Genomic DNA, 24,933 nt, shown 5'->3' on the forward strand with positions numbered 1-24,933 from the left:
CCTCTGCCCTGGCGGCTGGGGGCCACGCGTGTGCTGCTGCCTCCCCCGGGACACCCGGTGGGGAAGGGGCGAGAACTGAAAAAAGGCCACCCCGGAGGTGCCTCTGGACGGGGTGAGGACGTGAGATGTGCGGAAGAAGGAGCCGAACGCGGGCGTCCGGCCCCGGGGAAGCGTGGTGGCGCGGCGTGGCGCGGCGTGGCGCGGCGTGGCGCGGCGTGGCAGCCCCTCCCTCCCGCCCTGTCCCCGCTGCCCCTGCGTTAAGCGATCTCCTTGATCCTGCGGATGTAGTTGTGGAGCTCCTCGGGGTCCTGCAGCCCCATGTCCTGGCACACCCATTCCAAGTCCTCCTCGTCGGCGATCGGGATGGAGTTGTAGGCCAGTTCATCCGAGGGCATGGTGGCGAAGGTGGTGAACTTCACCCGCTTCCGTTTGGAGGTGGGTGAGTTGAGCGGGTCCTCGCTCTGGTCCCGCGTGGAGCCCCCCGAGGAGCCGTCCCCGCGCCCGTGCACCTGGCTCTGCACGCTGGTCTGCGAGCTCCCGCTGCTGTGGTGGTCCCCGTGGCAGCAGGTCTGCACGTTTTCCAGCGGGTTCCCCGGGCTCTCGGGCTGCGGGGAGAGGTCATTGTGAGCCCGCAAGGGCTGCCCGTTGCCCAGGAAGACCCAGTGGTGGGAATGGTCCATGTTGGTCTGGCCTTCCGGCGGGATGCGCTTGTGCCGGTACTTCAGCACAAAGACGATGCAGTTGATGAGGAAGACCAAGATGGCCAGGCAGAAGACGCCCAGCAGGGCGTACATCCCGATCTCCAGGTCCGTCAGCCCACGCGTCACCTGCACGAAGCCGGTGGGGATGGTGGGGAAGTCCTCGGTGGGGTGAGACGCGCCGGACATGCGGCTGTCCTCGCTCGGGTCCGCTTTCCTGTCCACCTCTGCCCGCAGAGTGGTGCTCGCCCCGGCCTCCCCCAGCCCCGGCCTGCTGGACACATGGTCGTAGTCGTAGGTGGGGTCCTCCTCGGAGCCGAAGTGGACGCGCACGGTGGCCAAGGCCGTGAAGAGGACGCTCTTGCGCTTGGTCTTCTGGCAGCTCTCGCAGATGACCAGCTCCACCCGCAGCAGCTCCCCCGCGCCCTCGCTCTCCGCCACCACCAAGGGGAACGCCCGGTCCTGGGTCACCGACACCACCTTCTCGTCCAGGCTGCTCACCACCAGGTTGTAGTCCTTGGGGTCGTAGAGGGACAGGGGGGCCGTGGTGCCGTCGCTGTAGGAAATCCACAGGCTCAGCAGCGCTTCCTGCGGGACCAACACAGGCAGCGGTTGCCCAGCAGGAGGCCAGTCCCACCTGCACCCCTTTGGCCATCCCCCACCCACCTCTCCACCCAATTCACCCTTTATCCCTCCATGATCCATCTTGCTCCAACCAGTCCCTGTTTTTCTCCTCAGCCTGTTCTTCTCTCCACATTCCTCGTGCTTGCCCAGGCTCAATGTGATTTACCCAGACGTGGTCACCAGAGCTGGGCCAGGAGCTGTACAGGATTCCATCCCTCCCCCATGGTTGTGTCCTGTCCCCAGACTTGGATCACAGATCTCTGTGAAGGTTTCTGGGGTGTTTTGGGGTCACCAGGGTGTCATGAGGACAGCGCTGTGAGGGCTGGAGTGTGGGCAGGATTTGGGAGGAGAAGGCTGCACCCCAAGTTCTCCCCCAAGCCTGGATGCCCCGCGGGCTCACCTGCTTGAAGAAGCTCAGGGTTTGCTGCACGGAGGTGCGGGCGATGATGGTGTGGCTGTTGCCAGGGCTGGGGTGAAGGGACAGCGAGAGGCTGGAGACCACCTGGGCCTTCAGGTCCGTGATGCTGACCTTCTCCTCCGCCACCGTCACCAGCGTCTCACCCAGCACTGCCTCCACCAGCGGGGACACCACCTGCAGGGGACAAGGTTCCTGTCACCGCCTGCCAGCCCAGCTAGGCTGGCAGAGGGAGGAAAGGTGGCTGGGGTACCTTGAAGAGGGTGGTGCCTGGCTCCCGCCCAGCCAGCGTGGAGCTGTCCACCATGTGGGCCACCCGCGGGTCGTCCACGCGCATGAAGTCACTGACCAGGTCGGTGACCTCCACCAGCCAGTCCGGCCCCAGCATGGTGACCACCTGACCCGTGCCCTCGGCCGCCGTGGTGTGGAACTGGGTGAAGACCTGCAGCGTGGAATGCTGGTACTGCAGGGCACAGCCCCGGCTCTGCTTCCGCTCGTCCTCATCCTCCTCGTGCTCGCTGTCCCGCACCGACCTGCGGGATGGACACATGGATGGATGATGGATGCATGGATGGATGGATGGATGGATGGATGGATGGATGGATGATGGATGGATGGATGGATGGATGGATGGATGGATGGATGGACGGATGGAGCAGTGGGTGGGCAGTGCTGCCAAACTCTCCACACCGTGGCTCCTCAGCCCCCGCCAGGAAAGGTGGCCAAGCAGGGAAAAACAAGATGTCATCAAAAAATGGTGGCTCCTGGGCAAAAGATGTCCATTGTCCATGAGGGATTCAGGGGATTTAGCAGCAGGCTGTAACAGCAGGGTCACCAGCATCTCTGCCCACTCAGCAAATGAGAGGACAAGGTATCTCTGCTGGGATGGACACCTGGAGGTCTCTAGACTTCAAAAAAGGGACTTGGAAGCTTGGCTGTTCCCAGTTTCATCTAGGGAACTTTTGACCACTCACCACCAACCTCACTGTGAAATGTATTCCTTCCCCATAACCTGTGTCCATGACCTCTCCCTTTCCACCCAAGCCCCCTGAGATGCCTCTGTCTCCACCACCTTTGAAACCTCTTCATGAAGTAGCTGAGTAAGACAATTAACCCATGACCACCACCTCTGCCTCGCCTTCTCCAGGCTGGCCAGTGTGGCTCCTCAGCACCCACCTCCTGTCCGGCAGGATGGGCACCCTCCAGCCCTTGACCTGGCTCAGCCGGGCATCCGAGAGCTCGATGTGCAGGGGCAGTTTGGGCACCCACACCGTCATCTCCAGCGGGGCCGACAGGTGCTCGTAGGTGAAGGTGACCCGGGCGCTCATGGAGCCCCGCGACTCCTTCCCGCTGACAAAGACGTAGTCGCAGCTGCTGGAAACCTGTGGGACAAGAGAGGATGGGAATGGTCCTGCAGGCACAGCAGAGATCGTGGCAGAAGGCTGGAACTGCAGAATGTCACTCGGCATGGATCCGGTTCATGCCGGCCCCTGGAGCTGGGATGCTCCTTCCTTTTGGAGATCCTGCTCAGAGGGAGGTCCACACCTCGTGTCCACCATGCAAAGTGTCCCCTGACCCAGGTCCTCCTGAGGCACAGATCTGTGTCCACCATGCACAATGTCCCTTCACCCAGGTCCTCCAGCCAGCCCTCACTTTCTCCCCCCTCACCAAGGACCTCCACTTGGTGCCTCAGTTTCTCTTTGGCCTCCATAATGAATTGTCCCTGAGCTAGAGGCACCCATGGGTGCTTTACTGAGTTTGAAAATTTCTCAACCTGAAAATTTGCCTCAAAATCTCCTCCAGAGGAGGCAGCGAGCACAGACCCCTCTCATTCCTGTCCTCACCAGTGCCTTGTTCCCATCCCTCCTGCTCACCCCAGAGCAAGATTCCTGTGGTCTGAATGAATCCCTGTTCCTTTTCTTGCTCCTCCTCTTTTAATTCCCACTTATTCAAATGCCATTTGTGAAATTGGCTATAAAATAAATCCATCCTGCAGGGGTGTCACTCATACCCCCTGCCTGAGCCAGTTAAGGAGCTCAGGGGACACCAGGCCAGCATCTCACAGGGTTTGAGCTCAGCTCACCAGTCAACAGCTCCTTCCCAGCCAGAGAGGCAGAAGACAACCAGAAGGGGACTCCAACCTCTCATCTGCAGCGGCCCCATGGCCCAGCCCTGATCCCGTGTCAGGGATTGCATCTGATTTGTTGAATGCTGGAGAAGAGCAGAACCCGTTTGCTCAGCCAGCAGCACTGAGCACCTCAGCAGCACAGAAGAGCTGATTTCCAGCAGTCGGGAGTCCCTGGATTCTCTGATGGCTGATAAAGGGCTGAGGCCAGGCTGCAGGTGGCTGGCAGTGGTGGTGGCAGCATCCCTGTCTCTCTCCCAGCCTACTCCTTGAGCACCTCTGGACAACCAGACGCAGGAACTTTGCATTTCTGAGCCCACAGCAGGGTTTGACTTCTACACCAGCTCCGGGAGCCCGATGCACGGTGTCCATGGTCCCCTGGGGCTGGTGGAGGAGGCAGAACCCTGGACCTGCGCTCCTGGGGACATCCCTGAGCCCAGGAGGATGCAGGAAGCTTTGTTCCTTGTCTTCCTATCAGAGGTACCAGCTCAGCAAGCCTGACGAGACAATCTCATCTGTGGCGAGGCAGCGCCTGAATAAAGATGAGCTCCCAGGTGAATCCTGCAGCAGAGGATCTCTGGATATTGTGCCATTTATCACAATAAACACGATGGGCTCTGCTGGCATTACCTTGGCTAATAAAGCCCCCGGCACCTCCTTCTGGGCACCACTTGTTCTGCAGCCAGGAGGGGGTTGAAACTATGACAACAAAAAATCCCTGCACACCAGGCCTGCCCCGAAGATGGAGTGACTGCAGATTAGCTCGGAAATGAAGCTTGTTCGGGGAAACTTCCCGGATTTACGGCTCGGTGTCAGGAACAGAGAGGCTGAGGGCTGCCTGGGCTCCCAGCCAAGGCACCGCTGCCTCCGCTGCTGTGGCCAGGAGTTCCCGGCTTGGCACGGGGACAGGCGTGGGATCAAGGGGACACATGTTCTCCAAGGCCCCCAGGAGTGGGGAAAGCCACCACGGTCCTGGTGAGTGAGCAGGGTGCCTCCCTGAGGATTGGTCCTGTTGAGCTCCTGAGGGGTTCTCCAGGGGATGTGGAGTGTGGGGTTCTCAGAAGGGTCACGCACAGGTGAGGCTGAGCATCTCCCACTCCCTGTGTGACCCTCCACCTCCCACAAGATCACCACCCATTTTAAAAATAGGGAGCGATTTCCGCACTAGCCTGAGTGGTGATTCCTGTACGCCTTTGTCACCCTGTGTCACCACAGAAGGGGATGAGCGTGACAGCTCCCACTCATGCTCTCCCACCACATCCTTCAGAGCCACATCCACGCCAAGCCCAGGACAAATTCCACGTTACACAAGAGAGCAACCACACCAGGGAGCCACCCCAGAGCGGGGAGAGGCAGCTCCCCAGCCCGCCCTCACGTTAAATTATTTACAGTAACAGATAGCACATCCCACTCCGTAAGCTGTGATTTATGGAGCAGGTTTAGAGCCCTGACACCGCAATCATACTCCCCGATCTCAGCAGGTAACTGAGAGCTCCCTCGGAAATGAAGCTCCAACACAAACACCAAATAACTCAGCAAGAAATTGCGCAGGGCTCCGAGCGGGATGAGAGCCGGGGCTGGAGGGCTGCTCCCTGCATTATTCATCCCAGCTCCTGGGCATGTGCCTGCTCCCCCCAGGTCTGGGGACAGAGTGTCAATAGATTTATGAGCAGAAAGGCAGCACATTAAACAGTTTAAGTGTCTTGGAGTCCATCCTGAAGTGTATTATTGCTCCAGTGTTTTATCACACTGGGGAGGACTGGGCTCCATAAATTAGAGCTGGTCCTGTAAATCCCACGGATCTGAGTTTTAGTCAAGAACTTGGGTAAGCACTTTGTGGCACTGGATGTCCCCCACGGTGGGTGACACAGCCCCATGGAGAGCAAATCTCAGCAGGGACAGAGCTCTGCCATCACCCCTGTGGCAAAGAGGACAAGGGGCTACGGCCCCCCGGAGAATCCAGACCCCTTCCCTGCCTCTGCCCAAGCCAGCAGAACATGGAAAGGGAGAGCTGGCTGGGTGCATGCAGGGAGAGGGGTGGGAGGTGTTTGGGAGAAGGGAATGATGTCTGGGGGCGGATGGATGGATGGAAATGGTGGCAGAGTGACACGGGCAGGTGGGCAGATGGATTTATTCAGGGATGGAAAAATGTATATATGGATGAACAGGGATGGGGTTGGGAAATTGGAGGGTTCAAGGATCAGGGGCTGCCTCGGGGCTGGGGCAGGGAGTTTTGGCATCGGCCTCATCAGCACCTTTCCCACGCGGATCCTCCCCCTCAGCTCCCCTTTTCCCTGCATCATTCCCGTCTCACCAGTCCCCTGATCCAATCAGGACATCAATGTCACTCCCGAGTGCAGGCACTGATGGGAAGGTGCAGCTCAGCCCACAGTGACAATATTTCCCTTATCAGCACTGAGTGTTGTGATAACCACAGTTACTGCTGCTGCCAGCGTGGGAGCATCCCGTGGCCTCTCCGGGGACAGTGACAAAGTGTCTTGTCCTTCTCCCAACAGACCCCAGGGAGAAGCTTGCACAGAGTGGAGCCACCGAGAGGTTGATGTTTGGTTTGGGGGGGTTGTGAGCCACATCAGCTCAGTACCAGCCCCAGCCCAGGCTGCTGTGGGGGCCAGCACTCCTGGAAGAAGCCCAGCCACTTGTGAGGGTCACAAGACCCGCTCCCCACACCCACCTTGATGATGTCCTCGTTGTTGGACTTGCACTCCACCATGGCCGAGACATCCACAATGGCGCCGCTCAGCTCGATGGCAATGACCTTCACGGGAATGGCCACCGTGCGCCCCGTCAGGATGGCTGTGTTGATGATCTCCGTGTCCTGGGGGTGGGGTGGAAAGAGCACCATGGTGTTAGAGGGCGGAGAAGGACCTGGGTGTGGTGGGATGGATGATGGATGGATGGATGGTGGATGGATGGATGGATGGATGGATGAATGGATGGATGGATGATGGATGGATGGATGGATGGATGGATGGATGGATGGATGATGGATGGATGGATGGTGGATGGATGGATGGTGGATGGATGGATGGATGATGGATGGATGGATGATGGATGGATGGATGGATGAATGAATGATGGATGGATGGATGGATGGATGGATGGATGGATGGATGGATGATGGATGGATGATGGATGGATGGATGGAGAGGTGCTATAGGGCAGGTGGTCAATCCCTCAGGGGGTGCCAACCCCTCAAAGCAGGTAACAACTGAGGGCAGGAACCTGCTCACCATGGCCAGGGGCACGATGGCCCTGATGTCCCTCTGGATGACCGTCAGCTCCGTGACCACCTTCTCCAGGTCGGGCGGGGGGTTGCGGCCCCGGTAGTCGATGTGCCACATGATGCGGCGCGTCACTGACTGGCTGGTGAAGTTCTCCATCTCAAAATCCAGCTGCATGATCTCAGAGGAGGAGTCCCCGTCCCTGGGCAGGGGGACAGGCAGAGGGGACATAGTGAGGTGGCTGTCCCAGGTCCCATCAGAGTCCCCAGCAGGTCTCCTTGGTGTCCCCAGGCTGCCAAGGGGGACTGGCAGTGTGTGCCACCCAAACCCAGCAACCCTGACCCCACCTCTGCAGAGGCTGCTCCGATGGGATCCTGCAGATTCCCATGGGAATCTCCCCAGTGGGAGAGAGAGAAATGTTTTTCTCCACCTCTCCCAGCAGGACAAATAAAACCTCATCAGCTCTGCCAGGGCTGCTGGGTGACATCACAGGGTGGGCGTGTGGCCATGGCCTCAGGGGACAGTGGGTGGCTGCAGGTGCTGGCCTTATCTCCCTGACTCCATCTTCCCAGAAGTGTGGATGGATTTACTGCTCCTGCCTGGACACTCATGTCCCACAGGTCAGATCCCGAGTGTCCCACACCCAGAGCACTCAGGAATGACAAACAAGTGTCAACACATGAGCTCAGCCCAAGCTCTGGACTTTACAGGCCTTTCCAAGGGGATTCCATAGGGAAACTGAGTCACAGGAGAAAGTTTCAAGCCCAGACAGCAGGTGGGACAGCACTGAGTTGGGACATGGGACAGGGCTGTCCCCATCTGGTGAGAGAGGATGGGCAGGGGACAGGGGAGAGGACAGAACCAGCAGGGGAGAACAGCCCAGGACCATCAGCTCAGCAAACACACACAAATTAATGCCAGGGCTGAGGACAGCAGGACACGGAGCTAAAGGACAGGGAGTGACCTCTGGGATGTTCCCAAGGCAGGGTGGAGAAGATGCCAAACCCAGCACGTGGTGCCAGACTGAGGGGACAGGTTGGTGTCCATCACGGCTTGGACACAACCCCATGGCAGCAGCGTAAATTATTCCCACACCCCATCACTACAACCAAACCTCCCCAGAGCTGATCCTGCCCTCCCAGCTCTGCCTCCCCTGCAAATCCTTGGAGTCACTCAGCGCTCAACCCTGCCCCAAGTCAAACTTCACTGCTCCCCAAAAACTGAACACGCCTGGAGGAAAGCCCAGAGCCCCCACAAACCACAGCACTGGGAAAAGCCCCCCAGAGCCAGCGAGGAGGGGAGGAGCAGTGAAATTCCAGCGGAAGGGAAGCCAGGAGCAGCTCCAGTTTCATCGCAGAGCAGCAGCAATTGAGAAGGTCCCATCGATCTGGGGATGCAGGGCACAGCTGGGTTTCTCTCTAATCAATATCTAATGAGTGACAGGGAGCAGGGAGAGAGGAGAGCGGGAAGCTGGAGCTGCTCCAGGCCACGGCAAGCCCTGATCCCTGCTCCCTGATCCCACAGCAGCTGTGGTGGGCTTTGCAGTGGAGCTGATCCACGGGGGCTCCTGGGGTCTTGCTCTGCCCCAGGGCAGCTCTGGGGTCCAAGGGCTGAATCACCAATGGCCACAGGGTCTGAAAAGCAGGTTTGGCTGCTCTTCCAATGCCAGGAGTATCAAATCCAGCTGGGAAGAGGCAGGTCCAAAGGCAAAGCAGAGCCAGAGGTGGTGTGGCAACGGGACTCCTGCCGTGGGCTGCCCCGAAGTGTTCCAGGAGTGCTGCCAGGCCCAGCCACCATCCTCACCTCCCCCAGCATCACCTGCTCGGAACAGACCACAGCCAGGCTGCCCACACTGGGAGAACAATTTAGGATGCAGCTGCTGGGGTGCAAACAACCCCAAATTGGCCATTCTGAGCCCAAAGCTCAGGGCTCACAGCCCCTTCCTGCACAGCCAGCGCTGCCAAAAAGCCCCCAGAGCCCCAGCACAGCAACTCCTCTGTTTGCACAGCCCGGAGGGCAACATGGCTCGGAGTTATTCATCCTCTCCATTCCGTTAATATTTGATGGAGTTGTTTGTGTAAAAGGTGATTGTAATCACTTTAAATTCCTCCCCCGTCTCTAACCTTTGCAGGCTGATTGGAAGTGGTGCTGGCAGCGGGAGAGGGGGAAGGGGGAGAGGATCCTGCTGCCGGCAGCTCTGCTCTCTGTGCTGTGGGGTGGCTGTGCAGGGCACAGGAGGTTGGTTGGTGGCCCTGGGGACACTCCTGGATCAGCCATGGGGCCATGGGTTTGGATGCTGTGGGTGCATTTTGGAAGCAGCAGGATGGGGTGAAGGAAAATCTGCTCTCCTGGTAAGAAAGGGGTTCTGCAGAGCTTTGGAGGTCACAGCAGAGCAGGCAGAGCTGAGGGGATCTTTTTTCCAAGAGTTTGGCCCCAGCTGTGCTCAGTTTTGGGGTGGGGGACAGAGATGTGGGAAGATTTCCACCACAGAGGACAGGAATGGCTTGAGCACATCCAGTTGCTTTAATCCAGCTCCTGGAGATTCCTCGTGTCCCTTTTCCCAAGACACGGTGACAGAGACATCACTGCTGTTTCCCAGCCCTTCAGAATCTTTCCTGCTGCTGTTTCTGACCCTGTGTCCTGCCAGTCTCACATCCCCCCTTCTTCATGCTGAAAACCCTCTGAGGTCTCAGCTTGGCTTTGTTGGGTCCTTTCTCCTTCAGATCGTTCTCAAATCCATCTCCAGGGCTCTCCTCAGCTCCTCTGAGCCTCTCCAATGTCCCAGGAATGTGTGAGCAGGGCAGAACTGCCTGTCTCAGGTGCTGGCTTTGATCCTGCTCCTCATCCAACACTCATCCGTCACTTTAGGGCTCAGATGAGACCTTGCCTTGCTCCCCTTCCTTCCCAGAGGAGACTCCAGGATAGACAGCAAAGAGCTGCTGCTTCCCACAGCATTAAAACTTAATTGAAAAAAATCAAAATTCTTCTACCTCAGACCAAGGAATCCTCTTCAGCTTCACAGCTCAGCCTTAAAATCCTCAGTTTCCCCTGCCAGCACCCCGGTGGCACTGCAGCCACCCAGGGAGAACTGCTTCAGGCCAAACCCCAGCACTCCCCTGGCATTCCCAGAGGTGCAGCCCTTACCTGGGCCCAGCCCCGTCCACCCTGGACACGTCGACGGTGGCCGTGGAGTGTTTGCCACCCGTCAGCAGCTCCGAGCTCACCAGCCACTGCCCGCTCCTGGACTTGGTGCTGAGCAGGTTCACACCTTTCTTGGCCTTCACCCTGCAGAGAGCGACAGTCAGGGGTGGCTCCTCACCCTCAGGCACTCCTGGATCCCCTGGGATACCCTGCCATGGCACGGGAGGAGTTTTTCCCCTTCAGGCTGTGGGAAGCATCACCCAGGCTGGCAGCAACAGCCCATTCCAGCTCCTCTTGCACAGTATTTTGTCCCTCTAGTGCTGTTCCAGCAGGATTTTGGACCCTCCCCAGCCCCAGGGCAGTAACACCCTTGGGGTGAAGGACAGGGGAGCCTGGAGCACCACATCCCCCATTCCGGGGGGCCACAGGGACACTTGCAAGTGCACTTTGAAGAGATGTGGCCAGAGCTTGTGTCCCCATCTTTAGGGACACAATGGGGGTCCCCTGTGCACACCTGCCCACTTTGGGCTTCTCAGCACCTCCTGCCCCTGCTCCCACCTGGTTCTGGGGCAGGAGGAGGGGATATTGGGGACCCCCCCTTGCTCCACAGCTGTACCACATCTTGTCCCCAAAGTGGCTGGGAGTAAACCCACGGCTGCTGGCAAAGGCAGCAGTGCACAGTGCCAGGGCAGAGATGTCCTGCGTGGACGGGAAGCTCCCACTGCAAACCCACATTCCAGATATTCCAGCCTCCAACAGATCCCACGAACACCACATCCTCCCTTCCCACAGCTGCTTTTCCACAACCGCCCCTCGGAAAAAAAAAAGGAGCGGGAGCATCCCCAGGGCCTCACCTGAGGGTGAAGTGCTCCACCGTGGAGTTGGCCATCAGGTAGAGGAGGATGCTCAGCACCTCCCCTGGCTTCAGGGGCTTGTCGGGCAGGCGGATGAAGACGTTTCCATCCAGGTGATGCTCCTGCAGGGCGGGCCCGGGCGGGGGCTGCAGGAGGCTGACGCTGCCGATGCGCAGCAGCGGGTGCTGCGTGGGACCCTCGGCGCGAGCGCCGCCGGCCCCGCGGCGAGCGCCCACGTCCCCCGGGCACTGCCCGGCGCCGTCGGGCGCGTGCAGGGTGTAGTACAGCTCGGCCTGCTGGCTCTCCCCCGGCACCAGCTCCGGGCTCTCGGGGTTCTTCCTCCTGCCCGGCGGCACGGCCGAGGGGCCGAACCAGGCGTGGGGCAGCTCGGCCTGCACCAGGCACATGGCCAGGCTGCCCCGCAGGCGGCACGAGCTCTTGAGCTCGCGGGCGTCGCGGAAGGCGTGAAGCCGCACGCAGGGCAGCCGGTCCGTCACGTCGAAGTCGTCCCAGTCCCGGCCGGCCACGTAGAAGAGCACTTGGACCACGGGCTGGCTGGCCACCAGCCGCGGCTGGACGATGAAGGCGCGCACCTTCCAGTTGACGGTGAGGCGGTCGGGCACCTCCAGGGTGCTGGAGGGCTGCAGGTGCTCCTTGGGCAGCACCAGCCCCGTGCTGAAGGGCCCCAGGGTGACGTTGAGGACGGGCAGCTCCTTGGTCTGGAAGACGACGAAGGGCTCGGAGCGCTGCAGAGGGGCGCTGCCGTTGCCCGCCGGGCTGGCCCCCAGCTCCTTGAGGAAGAAGGCCAGGCGGGTGTTGGACAGGCGGTAGCTGACGGGCAGCAGGATGGCACCAGGGGGCTCGGCGGGCTCGGGGCTGGGGGCCGGGCCCTTGGCGTGGGCTGCAGAGGGGAGGCAGAGTGCAGGTTAGCATGGGGCATCCCCTCTGGAACAGCTCCCGAGCAGGGAACGCTGAGCCAGGCGCAAGTGGAGCAAGGAGGAGTGGGAGTTTCAGCCCCCAAACCTCTGAGAAGGGCAGCGAGAGCCTGGCCGGGTTTCTCTCTCCCACAAACCAAAAAATGCTGATCCCAGGACTTCGAGCGGGATTGTGCCTCCTCATGGGTGGCAGCGGCCTCAGCAAAGACACCCTCATGGGATGGGGTGCCCAGGATGTGCTGAAGCCACACGCAGCCTCGTGTTGTCCCTGAGGAGCCCAAAGCACTGGTCACCAACCCCAGCACTGCGTGAACCAGCACAAACCCTTCTACAGAAACAAGGCTGGCTTCATCCCAGCTCCACCCCTGCTTCCCAAGGCACGGATGCTGAGTTTCTCCCGAGCCTCATGACCAAAAGTTACCAAATCCAGGTTAATTTTTGGCTGGCAGATCCCACCACGTATTTATTATTATCATCAAGGCTTTCCTTCTGCTTCCAGCTCTCAGATCACCCAGGAAAGGTGGCTAAACCAGCCCCCAGACCTGCTCTGTCCCCACGCCTGCCTTAAGGGTGTTGTCACAGCCAGTCTGTCACCTGTCCCCCACCCAGAGGTGTCACCAACACTCTGCTTTATCCCCATGTGATAAAACTGGCCCAGCCCAGACCAAATTTTTCCACACCTGGTGGAAAGGTGACACAGATGACATTGGTGCAAACCCCGGCAGCACCTTGAACCCTTCAAAAATCCCATTTTGCTCTTCATTTTGATTTCCTTAAAAACAAATAACTCCAGGACTGGCAGAGCAGGGAGCCCGTGCCAGCCGAAGGGCAGAGCTGCCTGAGCCCCTGGGAAGGATCCGGTTACCGCGCTGCAAGCAGAGGGAAAATCCACGGAAATCTTCCTGGGAAAGGCAGCTGCGGGAGCCTGGAAGACACCTCAAGGTCTTTGCCTTCTCCAGCGGCTGCCAGGAATTCCCAGGAGGGCTGGATGCCCCCCGCATCCCCCGATGCCGGCTCTGATTGCAGCCGCTCCCCAGCGGCTCCCGAGCAGCAAAACCCAAATTACCGGCGTCAGACGGCGAGCAAAGGTGTGGATGTGACGGCTCCGCTGCCGGGAATGACTCCGTTCCCCCTTCCCCACGGGGGATTTGGATCCTGCCAGGATTTTTCCAGCCCTGGAAGCGGCCCCAGCCGCTTCGCTCGGGGCTCAAGGGATGCAGGAAGCCCCAGCCCAGCCGGGGAGGTCTCTGCTGCGGGGCACAGGGGAGTTAAGCAGCTTAGAGGGCTCATAAAAGGATTAGCACTGGATACGGGACGGGCAGAATCCACATCCCGGGTGGAAGCTGCCCCGGAGCCAGGCAGAGAATTCCCTGGGGCTGTGGGAACGCTGGGGATGCTGTGCCACAGTTCCAGCGCCTGCCACCCCATCCCGCTCGCTCTGCCTGTTTTCCCACCTCCCGTAGTAGCACTTCAAAAATAAAAATTCTCAAGGAAATAGCCAGGTTTCAAAGAATTCCTGAGCAATCCTCAGCCAGAGGGTGCTGCCACTCCACCCCCCGCCTCAGTTTCCCCCAAAAGGACAGGTCTGGATGAGGACCAAACCCTGTGGCTGGTGCTCCCCAAAATCATCGTTCACAGGATCTCCCTCAGCCTCTTCCCTTCCCTCAAAAACACCAAGAGGGCAAAAGGGGGAGAAGAAAAGGATTTCCCACCTCCCAGAGAGCCAGGAGGTGCAGGAGAGGTGCCAAACCCTGGGAAGCACCCACGGGTGCCCCTCTGCTCAGTGATGCCAGCACTGAGGTGCTTTCAGCCCTCGTGACTCATGGAAGTTGCTTTCTGCTGTGAAAGATCAAGGCTTTCATCCTCCTGCCATCCCAACAAGTGGAAAAGGGGATTTTTTTTTTCCAAGGCATGAGATTATTTGAGGAAAAGGATCCAGCAGCTGGAGTGAGCTGGACTCGCTTGGGTAACAGGGAAAAGGGCTTTGCTTAACTCACACTGAAACAGCAGCAGACTTCAGCCCTTCCACATCTGCGGGATTCGCAGCAGGATCCGGATATTTCACAGGGAAAACTCACCCAAATCCCACTGTCACAGTGAGCTCATGGACACTCTATTTCCCCTTCCCCATTCCCTGTGACTCTGATCAGATAACCCTGGACCCTCCTTCCTGCCCCAACAGGGCTGCTGGAGAGCCAGGGAAGCCCACCCTGCCCAAAGTCTGTACAGACCCCTGACATTTCCTGTTCTGCTCTTTGGCCCCGCTCTCCACATGGACACCACAGAATAAAGATAACTAAACCAACGTATTTTGGGGTAAGAGCCTCTTTTGGAAATCTTTGCCATCTCCTGATATTCCTCTCCTCACAGCCTGCTTACCTCTGAGCCAGCATAATATTCAGGGGGCTGTGCAAGGGTGAGAACGTCATCCCACCCCACTGAATGCCCAGCACAGCCCCAGGAAAAATCCACCTTTGAGGTGCTGCAGAATTTCTGGTGCCACCCTTGAGCGGGGGACAGGAGCAGCTCCGTGCCAGCCCGGCGAGCACCCGGTGAGGGACAGTGAGGGACAGTGAGGGACAGTGAGGGACAGTGGGGGACACCTCTGTCACCCACCCTGTGTCACAGGGTCTGGGTGCGGTTTGGTGCCGCCAGCACCCAGCTCCTCCCTCCTTCCCTGGGGATTCTCGGATGGATAATGAGGGTTGGGTGCAGCAGGACGAGGAAAGCCCTTCCCAAACTCGTTTTGCTGCTGCCGTGGGGACACGCAGGGTGGCCCTGTCACCCAGCCCGGCATTCCAGCCAGGGACAGGGCCAGGCTGGGCTGGAGATGAATGGGATGGGCACGATTAGTTGAGAGCCGGCGGATTGGCGGCACCCAGGGAAGCGATTTCCTTCCCAGACAAAATGCATTTAAACGATGCTCTAATGTGTAGCCGGGAGGGGACGGGAGCGGCGCCTCCCTTCCCTGGCCCCAAATTCATCCTGCCAGGACAGGATTCCAGCCGGAATCACAGCCAGAGGGGTGGCAGGGAAGAAGGGAGGCAGGAGGTGCGTGGAGCTGTGGGTGCAGCTTGTGGGTGAGGAAAAGGGGGAATAAGGGTAAATAAAATAGGAGGGGGAATAAAAAATGGATGGATGGATGGATGGATGGATGGATGGATGGATGGATGGATGGATGGATGACAAGAGAACAGCTCCAGGATGATGGAAAAGGAGAAGGAGAAGGAGAAGGAGAAAGGAGAAGGAGAAAGGAGAAAGGAGAAAGGAAAAAGGAGAAAGGAGAAAGGAGAAAGGAGAAAGGAGAAAGGAGGAAGGAGGAAGGAGGAAGGAGGAAGGAGGAAGGAGGAAGGAGGAAGGAGGAAGGAGGAAGGAGGAAGGAGGAAGGAGAAGGAGAAGGAGAAGGAGAAGGAGAAGGAGAAGGAGAAGGAGAAGGAGAAGGAGAAGGAGAAGGAGAAGGAGAAGGAGAAGGAGAAGGAGGGGAAGGAGAAGAAGGGAGGGGAAGGGGAAGGGGAAGGGGAAAGGGGAAAGGGGAAAGGGGAAAGGGGAAAGGGGAAAGGGGAAAGGGATGGGGATGGGAGGTCCCAGCAGCTCACAAGATGGAAGAAGGTTGCCTGGAAGGAGACAGGAAGGATGGACAGACACCACAGCTCAGGTGACTGCAGTCCCCACACCACTGTCCCCGGCCTGCCCTGCTTGCTTGTCACCCCCGGGAGGGGAGGTGGCCTCACGTCCCCTCTGGCCGGCTCTGGGGGACAGAAGGGTTAAGCCCTGCCGGCTGGCTCTGCTCTGCAGCCCTGCTGCCGCTGTGGTGAGCGGGATTTGCAGCACCTGACCTGCATTCCGGGTTTATTGGGCCGGCACTGAGGGGCCCGTATGGCCCTTCCACCCCGGCAGCTCAGCGCCCCAGCTCTCCGTGCCTGGCCACATCCCCCCTGGCCCGGGGGCTTCCTGACCCACAGCAGGACCGGGGGTGTCCCCTCGGGAAGCCGGGGTGACCTGCCCAGATGTAAACACACATCTGGTGACCGCTTTGTGGAGCCCCACATCTGCCCCAGGCCAGCTGGGCCGAGCTGCTCTGCCCGCCCGGGAGGACACATGGGGACAGTGGCAGCACCCTCCAGCCCTGCCTTAAATCCCAGACCTGGAAAAAACAGCACCAAAAGGCCCTGCAACATCGGGTTTAGGTCATCATCATCATCATCTTCTTCATCATCACTGTGAGAACCCTGGGCTTGGTCTGGGGTCTCGTGTGGTGGAAAAGTCTCTCCTCCAAGCCTGCTTCCAAAGAAAGGCTCAGCAGTCTCTGTTGTTCGGTCTCAAGGCAGTTTATTGCAAGTTATCAAAAAGATTTTCTCCTTGGGCTGCTGTGGTTTGCTCAGAGCTCAGGCAGAGGCACACACACACCCTGACATCCTCTCTGACCCCGACTGCTTCTTCTCTCCCTGTCCAGGGCTGCTGCTCTCTTTTATATGATGTATTACGTATAATATGTATACAGTTTTTCCCCAATGCCTATTACCTATATTAAATGGTGCTTTTCTACTCTAAGCCAATCTGTGAGTGCCAACATCACCAAGAACATGGAGGTGAGGAAGAAGAAGGAGGAAGAACAGGATCAGCCCACTTTCCTCCATCTTAGAACTTCTGACCCCCATGTACAAAGTAAAACCCCCCTGTACAGGTGCTAAACCCCCCCGTACAATACTAAAAAATTTCCCCTCTACCTTGTAACTACTTTTACTATCCTATCTAACCCTTTGTGACTGCTTGTTCCACCTCCAAAGTTGGTAACTCATTCCATGGCTCAAACTCAAAATCACAGCTCTTTCCAGCTGCCTGCCGGGATCTAAAATGCTTCTGACCAAGGCCTGGAACCTCTAAAAATGTCTGAGGGACATTTTGAGTTCCAACAATCACCACCCCCACTCCTGGAGCAGGGGGTGCTGGGCTCGGCCAGCCTGGCGGGGAGGAGGCTGATGGACGGACTGGATGGAGCCACCAGCTCAGCCTCCTTCCTTCCCCTCCTGCCCTGAATCCCCAGAAAACGGGGCCCAGCCTCTCCCTCCTGCTGCCTCCATCCCTGCTCCCTCCTCCTCCTCCCCCTGCTCCAGAACCAGCAGCAGAGCTGAGCTCCAGCTTAGCCCAGCCCCAGCTGTCGGCCCCGGCATCACTGCAGCCACGCTCCAGGGGGGAATTTGATCCTGGCTTATCCCGTGGGGGCTCCCGGGGCTATATCCCCACTTATTGGGGGGGAAGCACACAGGGAATTCCTGGAGAGGAGGGAGGGGAAGCTTGAGGTCAGCCCAGGAGGGTTCAAAGCTCTCTGGATGTTCACGGGGGCTCGGAGGATCGATGGATGGACGCAGCGCCAAGGAATGTGAGACTCCAGCCCCAACTCTCACAGCTCCAGTCCCAGCTTGGAACGAGGCAGGAGAGCTGTCCCTGAAGCAGTGATTTGAGCTGCCACAGTGATGAAGCCACCCCCAATGCCCGGGGAGGGATGGAGGGGGTGTCACTGTCCCCCCCAGAGGGCTCCACCCCGGCTCCCAGCCCTGCTCGGGGCTCCTGGGGAGGGGTTTTGGTGCCCCAGGACCAGCAGTGCTCCTTAGCCCCGTCTCCAGTGCCATTCCAGGGTGACAAGGTGATGATTTTAGCCCTGGGCAGGGTGACGACAGCAGGACGTGCCCAGAGGACTCAATGGGGTGATGGATCCCCCCAAAATCCTGAAACCCAGGAACCCCCAAAGAGGACATCCAGCCTGGCTATTCCCCACGGGACACCAGCATGGACCTCTCACTTCCCTTTGCTTCCACCCCTGAGCATCCTGTGGATCCCAGGCCAAACCCCAAAATCTTCTGCCTCACCCATCAGGACCAAGCACGAAGGGGAAACAGGAGTGGCAGCAGCCCCAAATACCTGGGATGTGCCACATCTGGAGCTTCTAGAGATTCTCCACACCTGCAGCTCCCACATCTGGGTGTTCCCACAGCTGGAGGTGGTCCCAGGGAAGGGTCAGGCTCAGACACCTCCCTGCCTCTCCTGGGAATCCCTTCCCTCCTCATCCCACAGCACCGACCCCTGCCACCCTACACTCCCACCCCAGTGGGGTCAGCACCTCCAAACACCCTAAAAAACAACAAAAAGGGACAAAAGAATCCTCCACTCAAAACTCAGCCAGCCCAAACATGTGCCTCTCTCCACTCCACACACCCAGGGTAAAAAAACAAACAAACAAAAAATCCAGGAATTAAATACAAACCAAAACCAGAAAATACAGAGAGATCCCTCATGGAAACCTCCAAAACGTTCCCTGCAGGCAGAGCCTTGGAAATTGGTTTTGGTGACATAAATGACAACAAGTTTCCCCTTCCCTCTGATGCATCCAGAGCCTCCATCTCCAGTCCCAGCTAATTGGAACTCAATTAAGTGAATAATTGTTACAAATGTGGAATCACCTTCCCCTGGCGTGCGGCGGGGAGAGCGTGGGAAGAGCAGGAAGCAGGGATGCTCCTGGAGCTGTCCAGGAGCCATGGCAGGGATGAGCTGGGAATTCCCACGGCACTGAAGCCAAACTGCTTCCCAAAATCAGCCTGGGGTAGGAATTCAATGGGAGCTGGGTGGGCCCTGGGTTTGGAGTCCTGGGAGCAGCAAAAATGGATTCTCTACCACAGGGTTGTGCCTGGTGGGCTCATTTCTTGTAAATCCCTCTGATTTCTCCCTCTCCCAAAAGTCCAGCCTGGCTTTTCCATCAGCAGGAGCAATAAAATCCAGTAACAGTGGTGGGACATATCCTGGGATTTTTTGGGGGGGGAGAAGCAGCCTGGAGCAAAAGGGAACCATTCCAGCAGTGCCGAGGGCTGTGCTTCCCCCAGGAAATGAATAAGAGCGAATAAACAAACCAGGGGAAAACAAAACAAACAAATAAAAAAAAAATACCAAAGCAGAGAAGTAAAGGAATAAATAAATATGGCCTAAATGGGATGTGCCGTGCAGAGGCACAGCCTGCCATAAATTCCTGGAGCCAGCAAGGCTTTTACACGGCAGCTACTTTAGAGCAATTTCCACAAATCACGCAAGGGACAGGCTGGGGGACAGGGAGGAGAAGGCCCTGCCAGAGGAGGGAGAAAAAAAGAAATTAATTAAAAAGGAGTGGGATAAAAATAGGACAGGGAAGTGGCTGATTATGACTGTCCAAAAAGCAATGGGAGGGGAGATACCCTGGGATGAACGGGGCAGCCCCAAAATGTTCTGTGGGGCTGCTGGGCTGGGGGAGCCCCACGCTGGGAGCAGCCCAGGTGGCTTCTCCAAAAATCCCCTCTGGGCAGCCAGGAATGGGAATCAGGGACAGCAGCTCTCAAGGGACAAAGCCCAGCACCCCAGGGACACCCCCAAGGCCAGTGTCCTGCTCATGTCAGCCCATCCCCTCTCCATCCCTTCCCGGCAGGGCCAGGGCAGGAACACGGAACACGGAATGTGCCCCCAGGCTGTGCCCAGCTTCCAGGATGGTTCCATGCCAGCCCATTCCCTCCCTCTGCTGGAGCTGGATTCTGTTCCAGAGGCACCCTGGAACTGAATCCAGCCCCACATCTCAGGTTTGGGGTCCAACACCAGCCCCAGAGCCCCAAAAGCAGGGCTGGGAACTGGTACCAGCTCAAACAGGGCTGGAATTCACCTCCTTTCCCTTGCTCCAGGAGAAGAGCTGATCCCGCAGCCACACCGAGCTGGCAGCAGCAGGGATTGCATTTCCAGCCTGATTTCTCTTCCAGAGCAAAACCACAGCTTTCCCTTAAAGGCAAATAAATGAAAAATGAATTCCTTCTCAAGTTTTGCCAGTCCTGGGGAAGAGCTCAGAGCAAACCCAAACTCCTGCAGGGGATGGGAGGTGACAGCAGCACGTGAGGTGGCAAAGCCACCCCAGCAGCACCTGCTTGGGGTTTTACGGAAAATCCAGGATGACAAATATTATCCAGGTGGTGGGAAAACGCTCACCAGAAGGTGACAGAGCCTTCATCAGAAGATTGAATTGGCCTTGCTGGTGGTGTCCTCCCCAAGGGCAGGGCAGAGGTGAGGGGGGACGAGGGACATGGGACAGGCCAGGGGCAGCAGCAGGTCGGGGAAGAGCTCGAGGAAAAGGAAGGGAGAGGAAGAACCTGAACATCCCGAGGAAGAACCTCTGCATGGTGTGCTGGTGGCACAGGTGACAGCCCAGAAACCCCCCAGCCCAGCTGGTGCCTCCCCAGCGTGGGGATAGCTGGGCTACCCCCAAACATGGCTGGAGGAGCCCAGAGCTCCCAAATTCCAGTTAGGGGAGCTCCAGCCTCCTTTTCCCTGGGAAATGAGCAGCAGGACTGCCTCACTCCACCCCACGGAACCATCTCTCCTTCTGCCACCACAACTTCCAGGGGAGACCTCACCCCCACAGCCACCCCTGGGGTCCCCGTCCCCACCCCAGGAGCAGCCACCTCCCTGCCTGCCTGCCCAGGGGGCTGCTCGTCAGCAGAGCCATGTATTTAATAACAAATATTCTGATTAGATTAGCAAGAGTGACCTTTTCCAGATGGATGGGATGCTCCTGTGATGGCAGTGACAGGAGCCACGTGGGGAGGGGACACCCAGCAGCTCCCACACACCCAACACTGGTTTGGCCAGGCAATGCAGGAGCCAAAAAAATCAGATTGTGCTGTCTAAACAGCCCTTCCCTCACCCACCTCCCCCAGGGTGGTGCCACATCCCCCTGACTCCCTCCACAAGAGGGTCTGGAGCTAGGATGAGTTGATGGAATATTGGGGATGCTCTGCAGGGATCCTCAGTTTTTCCTTTTTTTGTATTTTTTAAGATGCAGAGGAGCTGGGAGAGGGATCTCAGCAGTTGGAGTGGTTTAAATAGCAGCACTTCAAAAAAATTTCTCAAGGAAATAGCCAGGTTTCAAAGAATTCCTGAGCAATCCTCAGCCACGGGGTGCTGCCACTCCACCCCCCGCCTCAGTTTCCCCCAAAAGGACAGGTCTGGATGAGGACCAAACCCTGTGGCTGGTGCTCCCCAAAATCATCGTTCACAGGATCTCCCTCAGCCTCTTCCCTTCCCTCAAAAACACCAAGAGGGCAAAAGGGGGAGAAGAAAAGGATTTCACACCCCTAAATCCCAGCATCAGGCTGGGATTTCTGGTATTGGGGTTTGGGGGAGCTGAAGCAGGCTCACATGGACACTGCAGAGCCAAAATCCAACAGGAATATCCCTGCACTGTGGGAATCCAGGGCACCCCTCTGGCTGCCCTGTCAGGTCTGGGACCCTGGCAGGGGTCAGGAACCCCCTGGACAGAGCCCCCAGAGACACTGGCTGTGATCTCTGCCCATGGAAAAGAGTTTGCAATCTTACAGGATCAATTACCAGCTCTGAGTGCTTGATATGAGTAATAATTAGTATGGCATGGGTGCAAAAGTCAAATTTTAAGATTCTAGATTAGGAGTCCAAAAGAAACAAAATAGAAGAAATTGGGTGTGCCTTGTCCTTTTTCTCCTTCTTCATGCCCTCCATGTCTCACTGTGGTGTTGGCATTTTTCTGTTGGTTCAGGCTGGGGACACACTGTCCAACGTAGGTGACAGATATTGGCACGTTCTTGTAAATGCAGCCCAGGGAGTTTCTGGTATTTAATGTTTGTCACATCCCACTGAGGGCAGAGCCCCACACGCTGCCCTGCAGGACAGAGCTGGGCAGGGCAGCAGAACATGTGAGAGATAAACAGAATAAACAACCTGGAAACCAGCACAGACCAATTCTGGCTTCTTCTTTAGCAACGAAGCTAAAAACCAGAAACTTCCTACAATCTCAAAATCATCCATACCACAAATTCCGACGCTGCTCATTCCCCTTTTCCGTGGCACCACAGGTAAAAACTTGTGCCAGCTTTAACCCGGCTCAGAGGCCGGCTCCTCTCCCTTCCCCTGCCTGCCGAAACTCCTGCTCCTGGGAATGCTCAGCTGCTCGCAGCCCATCCCAAAAGCCGGCCTGGGGGCCGCTGAGCCCGCAGACACCGGGAGCTGCTCCCGGGGCACGCTGCCGGTGCTCGGGGAGCCGAGCCGGGTGTCGGTGCCCGGCTCCCGGTTCCCGGTTCCCAAGTTATGGCACATCTCCACCTGCTGGTGTGAAAGCCCGGGCTGGGAGCGCTGGAGGGACGGGCACGGGGCTCGGGGTGTGTCCCCCGCCGGGTTTGGGGTGTCCGGGCTGCACCCCCGGCAGGGATGGAGCCCTGGAGCAGCGTCCTCCTCCCGCAGCGCCAGGAATGGGATAGACGGGGAGGGCAGCACAGCCCAGCAGTGGGAAGCAGCACAGGACCCCAAACCTGCCCAAAATGCTGGGACAGGATAACCCCAGCAGAGCCTCCAGGCTCCTTTAGGAGCGGGGAAACTGAGGCACGCTGCAGGGAGCTGAGGGAATACACAGAGCCCATCCCATAAACCCATCAATCCCCCGTGCTGCATCCCAACAGCAGCGCACTGAGCAGACCCCACCAGCATCCCCCGCTCCACGTGTCCATCTGTCCATCCTGAGAGCCCCCAGGGCCACCCTGGGGCCATCCCAACCCGGAGATGCCAAAAAAAAAAAACCCAAAAAAATCCCATTTCTGGAACAGCTGATCCGGGGCCTCGGCCAAGCAGCTCCCGGGGAGCGCAGCGGGAGCCAGGCTGGCACGGAGGGCTGCTCTTAAATAAAAAAAAAAAACAAGGTGGAAGGGGAAAAGGGGATGAAATCAGCAGGAGAGCAGGGCACGGGCTGGCCCTGCCACCAGCCTGAGGCGTTTGGAGGGAGAGCTGGAGAATCAGGAGCTCTCCACGGCTTTTTCCAGCTCCCTCTGAGAATTTTATTTGTCCACCAAAGGCCAGCGAGGGAGGTGCACGTCCTGGAAGGGGAATAAAAACTCCTGGCAGAGGTTTCCCTGTCTGTGGGCACAGCCAGCCCTGGCCAGGCCACCCTCGCCCACCTCACCGTGGCACTGGGGACCCCCCCAGTGATGGGGACAGGGCATCCCCCAGCCCAGGGGACAGATCTAGGCCTGGCCCAGAGGGTTTGTGGGGTCCCAGCAGCAATGGGGGAGCACAAACCCCCAGGAGGGGATGGGGAGCAGGGGGCACATCCAGCCCCTGCAGCAGAGGCCGTTCCCCGCGGATCGCATTCCCACGGGGATGCTTCCCACAGCCCAGCCAGCCAGCTGGATGTGATCCAGGGAAATGGGGCAGGGGGGGATCCTGCTTCCCTGCAGGCTGCCAGAGCCCTGAGCTGGTGCTCCCAAGGAGCTCAGCCAGCAAAGCCTGCCCGGGGAGCACCCCAGGAACAGTTTGGGGTGGGAACAGGGAGCTCTGCCACCCCTAAGGATGCCACGGAAAGTTGTGGCTCCACAGCCTGGAGCATCCCTGCTCCTCCACTGGCTCTGAATTTCCAGGGTGGAAAACCCCTTCCAGCCCCCATCAATGCTCCCAATATCCCCTTTTTTTTTTCCTTTTTCCACCCCTCCTCAAGCTGCTCCAAGACCCTCGGGTGCTGCAGATGCCGAGAGAGCCCGAAGAGCCTCGGCCGTGGGCTGCAGGTGTGACACAGAGCCGGGCACGGTGCAGGGATCCCTGCAGCTCTGGGGGATCACCCGAGCCCGGCAGCATCCCCAGGACACCCCGAGCCCAGAGCCGGGGCCCCCCCAGACTGCAAACAGCCCCCGTTTTCCGCTTGGCCGGCCCGGGGAAAGCAGCTTTGGCCGGGGCTCGATTTTAAACGGAAAACATGCACAAAAATCACTCGTGGAAGCCAGCCCCGTGTCCCTCAGGGTGCGTGACCCCTCGCTGGCCTCGCTGGCCCGGAGCAGCCCCAGCTGCTGGCACCGGGGCAGGCCGGGCTGGCACCGCAGCCCCGCTGGGATGCGACTCGGGGCAAAGGGGGTGCAGGGCCCCCAAACCCGCAGGAAGAGGGAGGGGGCTGGCAGGGGCTGCATCTCCCCCCCACCCCAAAATGCTGCCACCTGGGCAGAGCTTGCCCAGCGACTCGGCGCAGAGCGGGGAAGTGTCTGGCTGCGGGTCTGGGGGATCAGCGGGCGGATAATAGCGGCTAAAGCCCTGATCCTGCCGCTAAAGCAGCTCTGCATTAGGGAAACAAGAGTCGGGGGGGCCCGGGGACACCCCCTCGCCTCGTGTGTCCCCCTGTGCCACCCTGCAGGCAGCCCGGGCTCAGCCCAGCCCGCTGCCAGCGCTCGCAAGCACAAGCTGTCATTTTATTAAGCCGGGAATAAAGTCTAATCTTCACCCATTTGGCTCTGGGGGGGCACGGAGAGGGGATGGCCGTGGGAGGGGGGGACCCAGGCGGGCACGGAGGGGCAGGGGGTGCCCCGGGGAGGTGGGGGGGAGATGGTGCAAAGCCCCGTATTGCAGGCATATATAATATAGAGATGTATTTATAAATATTGCCCCCCCCATCACTTACCGGGGAGCAGCAGGGAGCAGAGGCAGCAGAGCAGCGCGGCCGGTCCGGGCAGCATCTTCTCCAGAGAGGCCATTGCAAGGTGGGGGACAGCCAGGAAAAGCGAGGGGGAGAAAAAAACCCGAGGCACCCCAGCGGCGAGAAAAAAAAAAAAAAATTAAAAATAATAAAAGGAATCCAAACCAAGCACCAAAAAAAAAAACCGCAGAAATCCCCCTAAATCCAACCACGTGCGAGCCGGGAGCAGCAGCCAGCAGCGGAATTTGGGGAGGGGGGGGAACCGGGTCAGGTTAGGGGGGGCTCGGCTTTGCCCCCCCTCAGCTCAGCGAGCAGAGCACCCCATCTCCGGTCCCCCACCCCTCCCCACCCCGCACCCCAAAGCTGCCGCAACCCCCCCCCAGTGCCTGCAGGGCGGCCGGGGGAGCGCCCAGCCGGC

At 58.6% G+C, this 24,933-nt stretch overlaps 1 protein-coding gene across 1 annotated transcript; it reads right to left on the reverse strand.

Annotated features, from left to right (window-relative positions):
- Nucleotides 1-245: 245 nt before the first annotated feature.
- Nucleotides 246-24,837, reverse strand: TMEM132E (transmembrane protein 132E). Its single transcript, XM_021550837.3, has 9 exons — nt 24,501-24,837; nt 11,100-12,000; nt 10,249-10,389; nt 7,114-7,306; nt 6,555-6,698; nt 2,914-3,119; nt 1,991-2,270; nt 1,723-1,914; nt 246-1,286 (listed from the first exon to the last, which is right to left on the reverse strand). The coding sequence occupies exons 1-9, from the start codon at nt 24,571-24,573 to the stop codon at nt 258-260; spliced, it is 3,159 nt and encodes a 1,052-aa protein (XP_021406512.1). The 5' UTR covers nt 24,574-24,837; the 3' UTR covers nt 246-257.
- Between the last annotated feature and the right edge of the window lie 96 nt (nt 24,838-24,933).

The sequence above is a fragment of the Lonchura striata genome, chromosome 20 (assembly GCF_046129695.1).
Source record: "Lonchura striata isolate bLonStr1 chromosome 20, bLonStr1.mat, whole genome shotgun sequence".
Taxonomy (NCBI): Eukaryota; Metazoa; Chordata; class Aves; order Passeriformes; family Estrildidae; genus Lonchura; species Lonchura striata.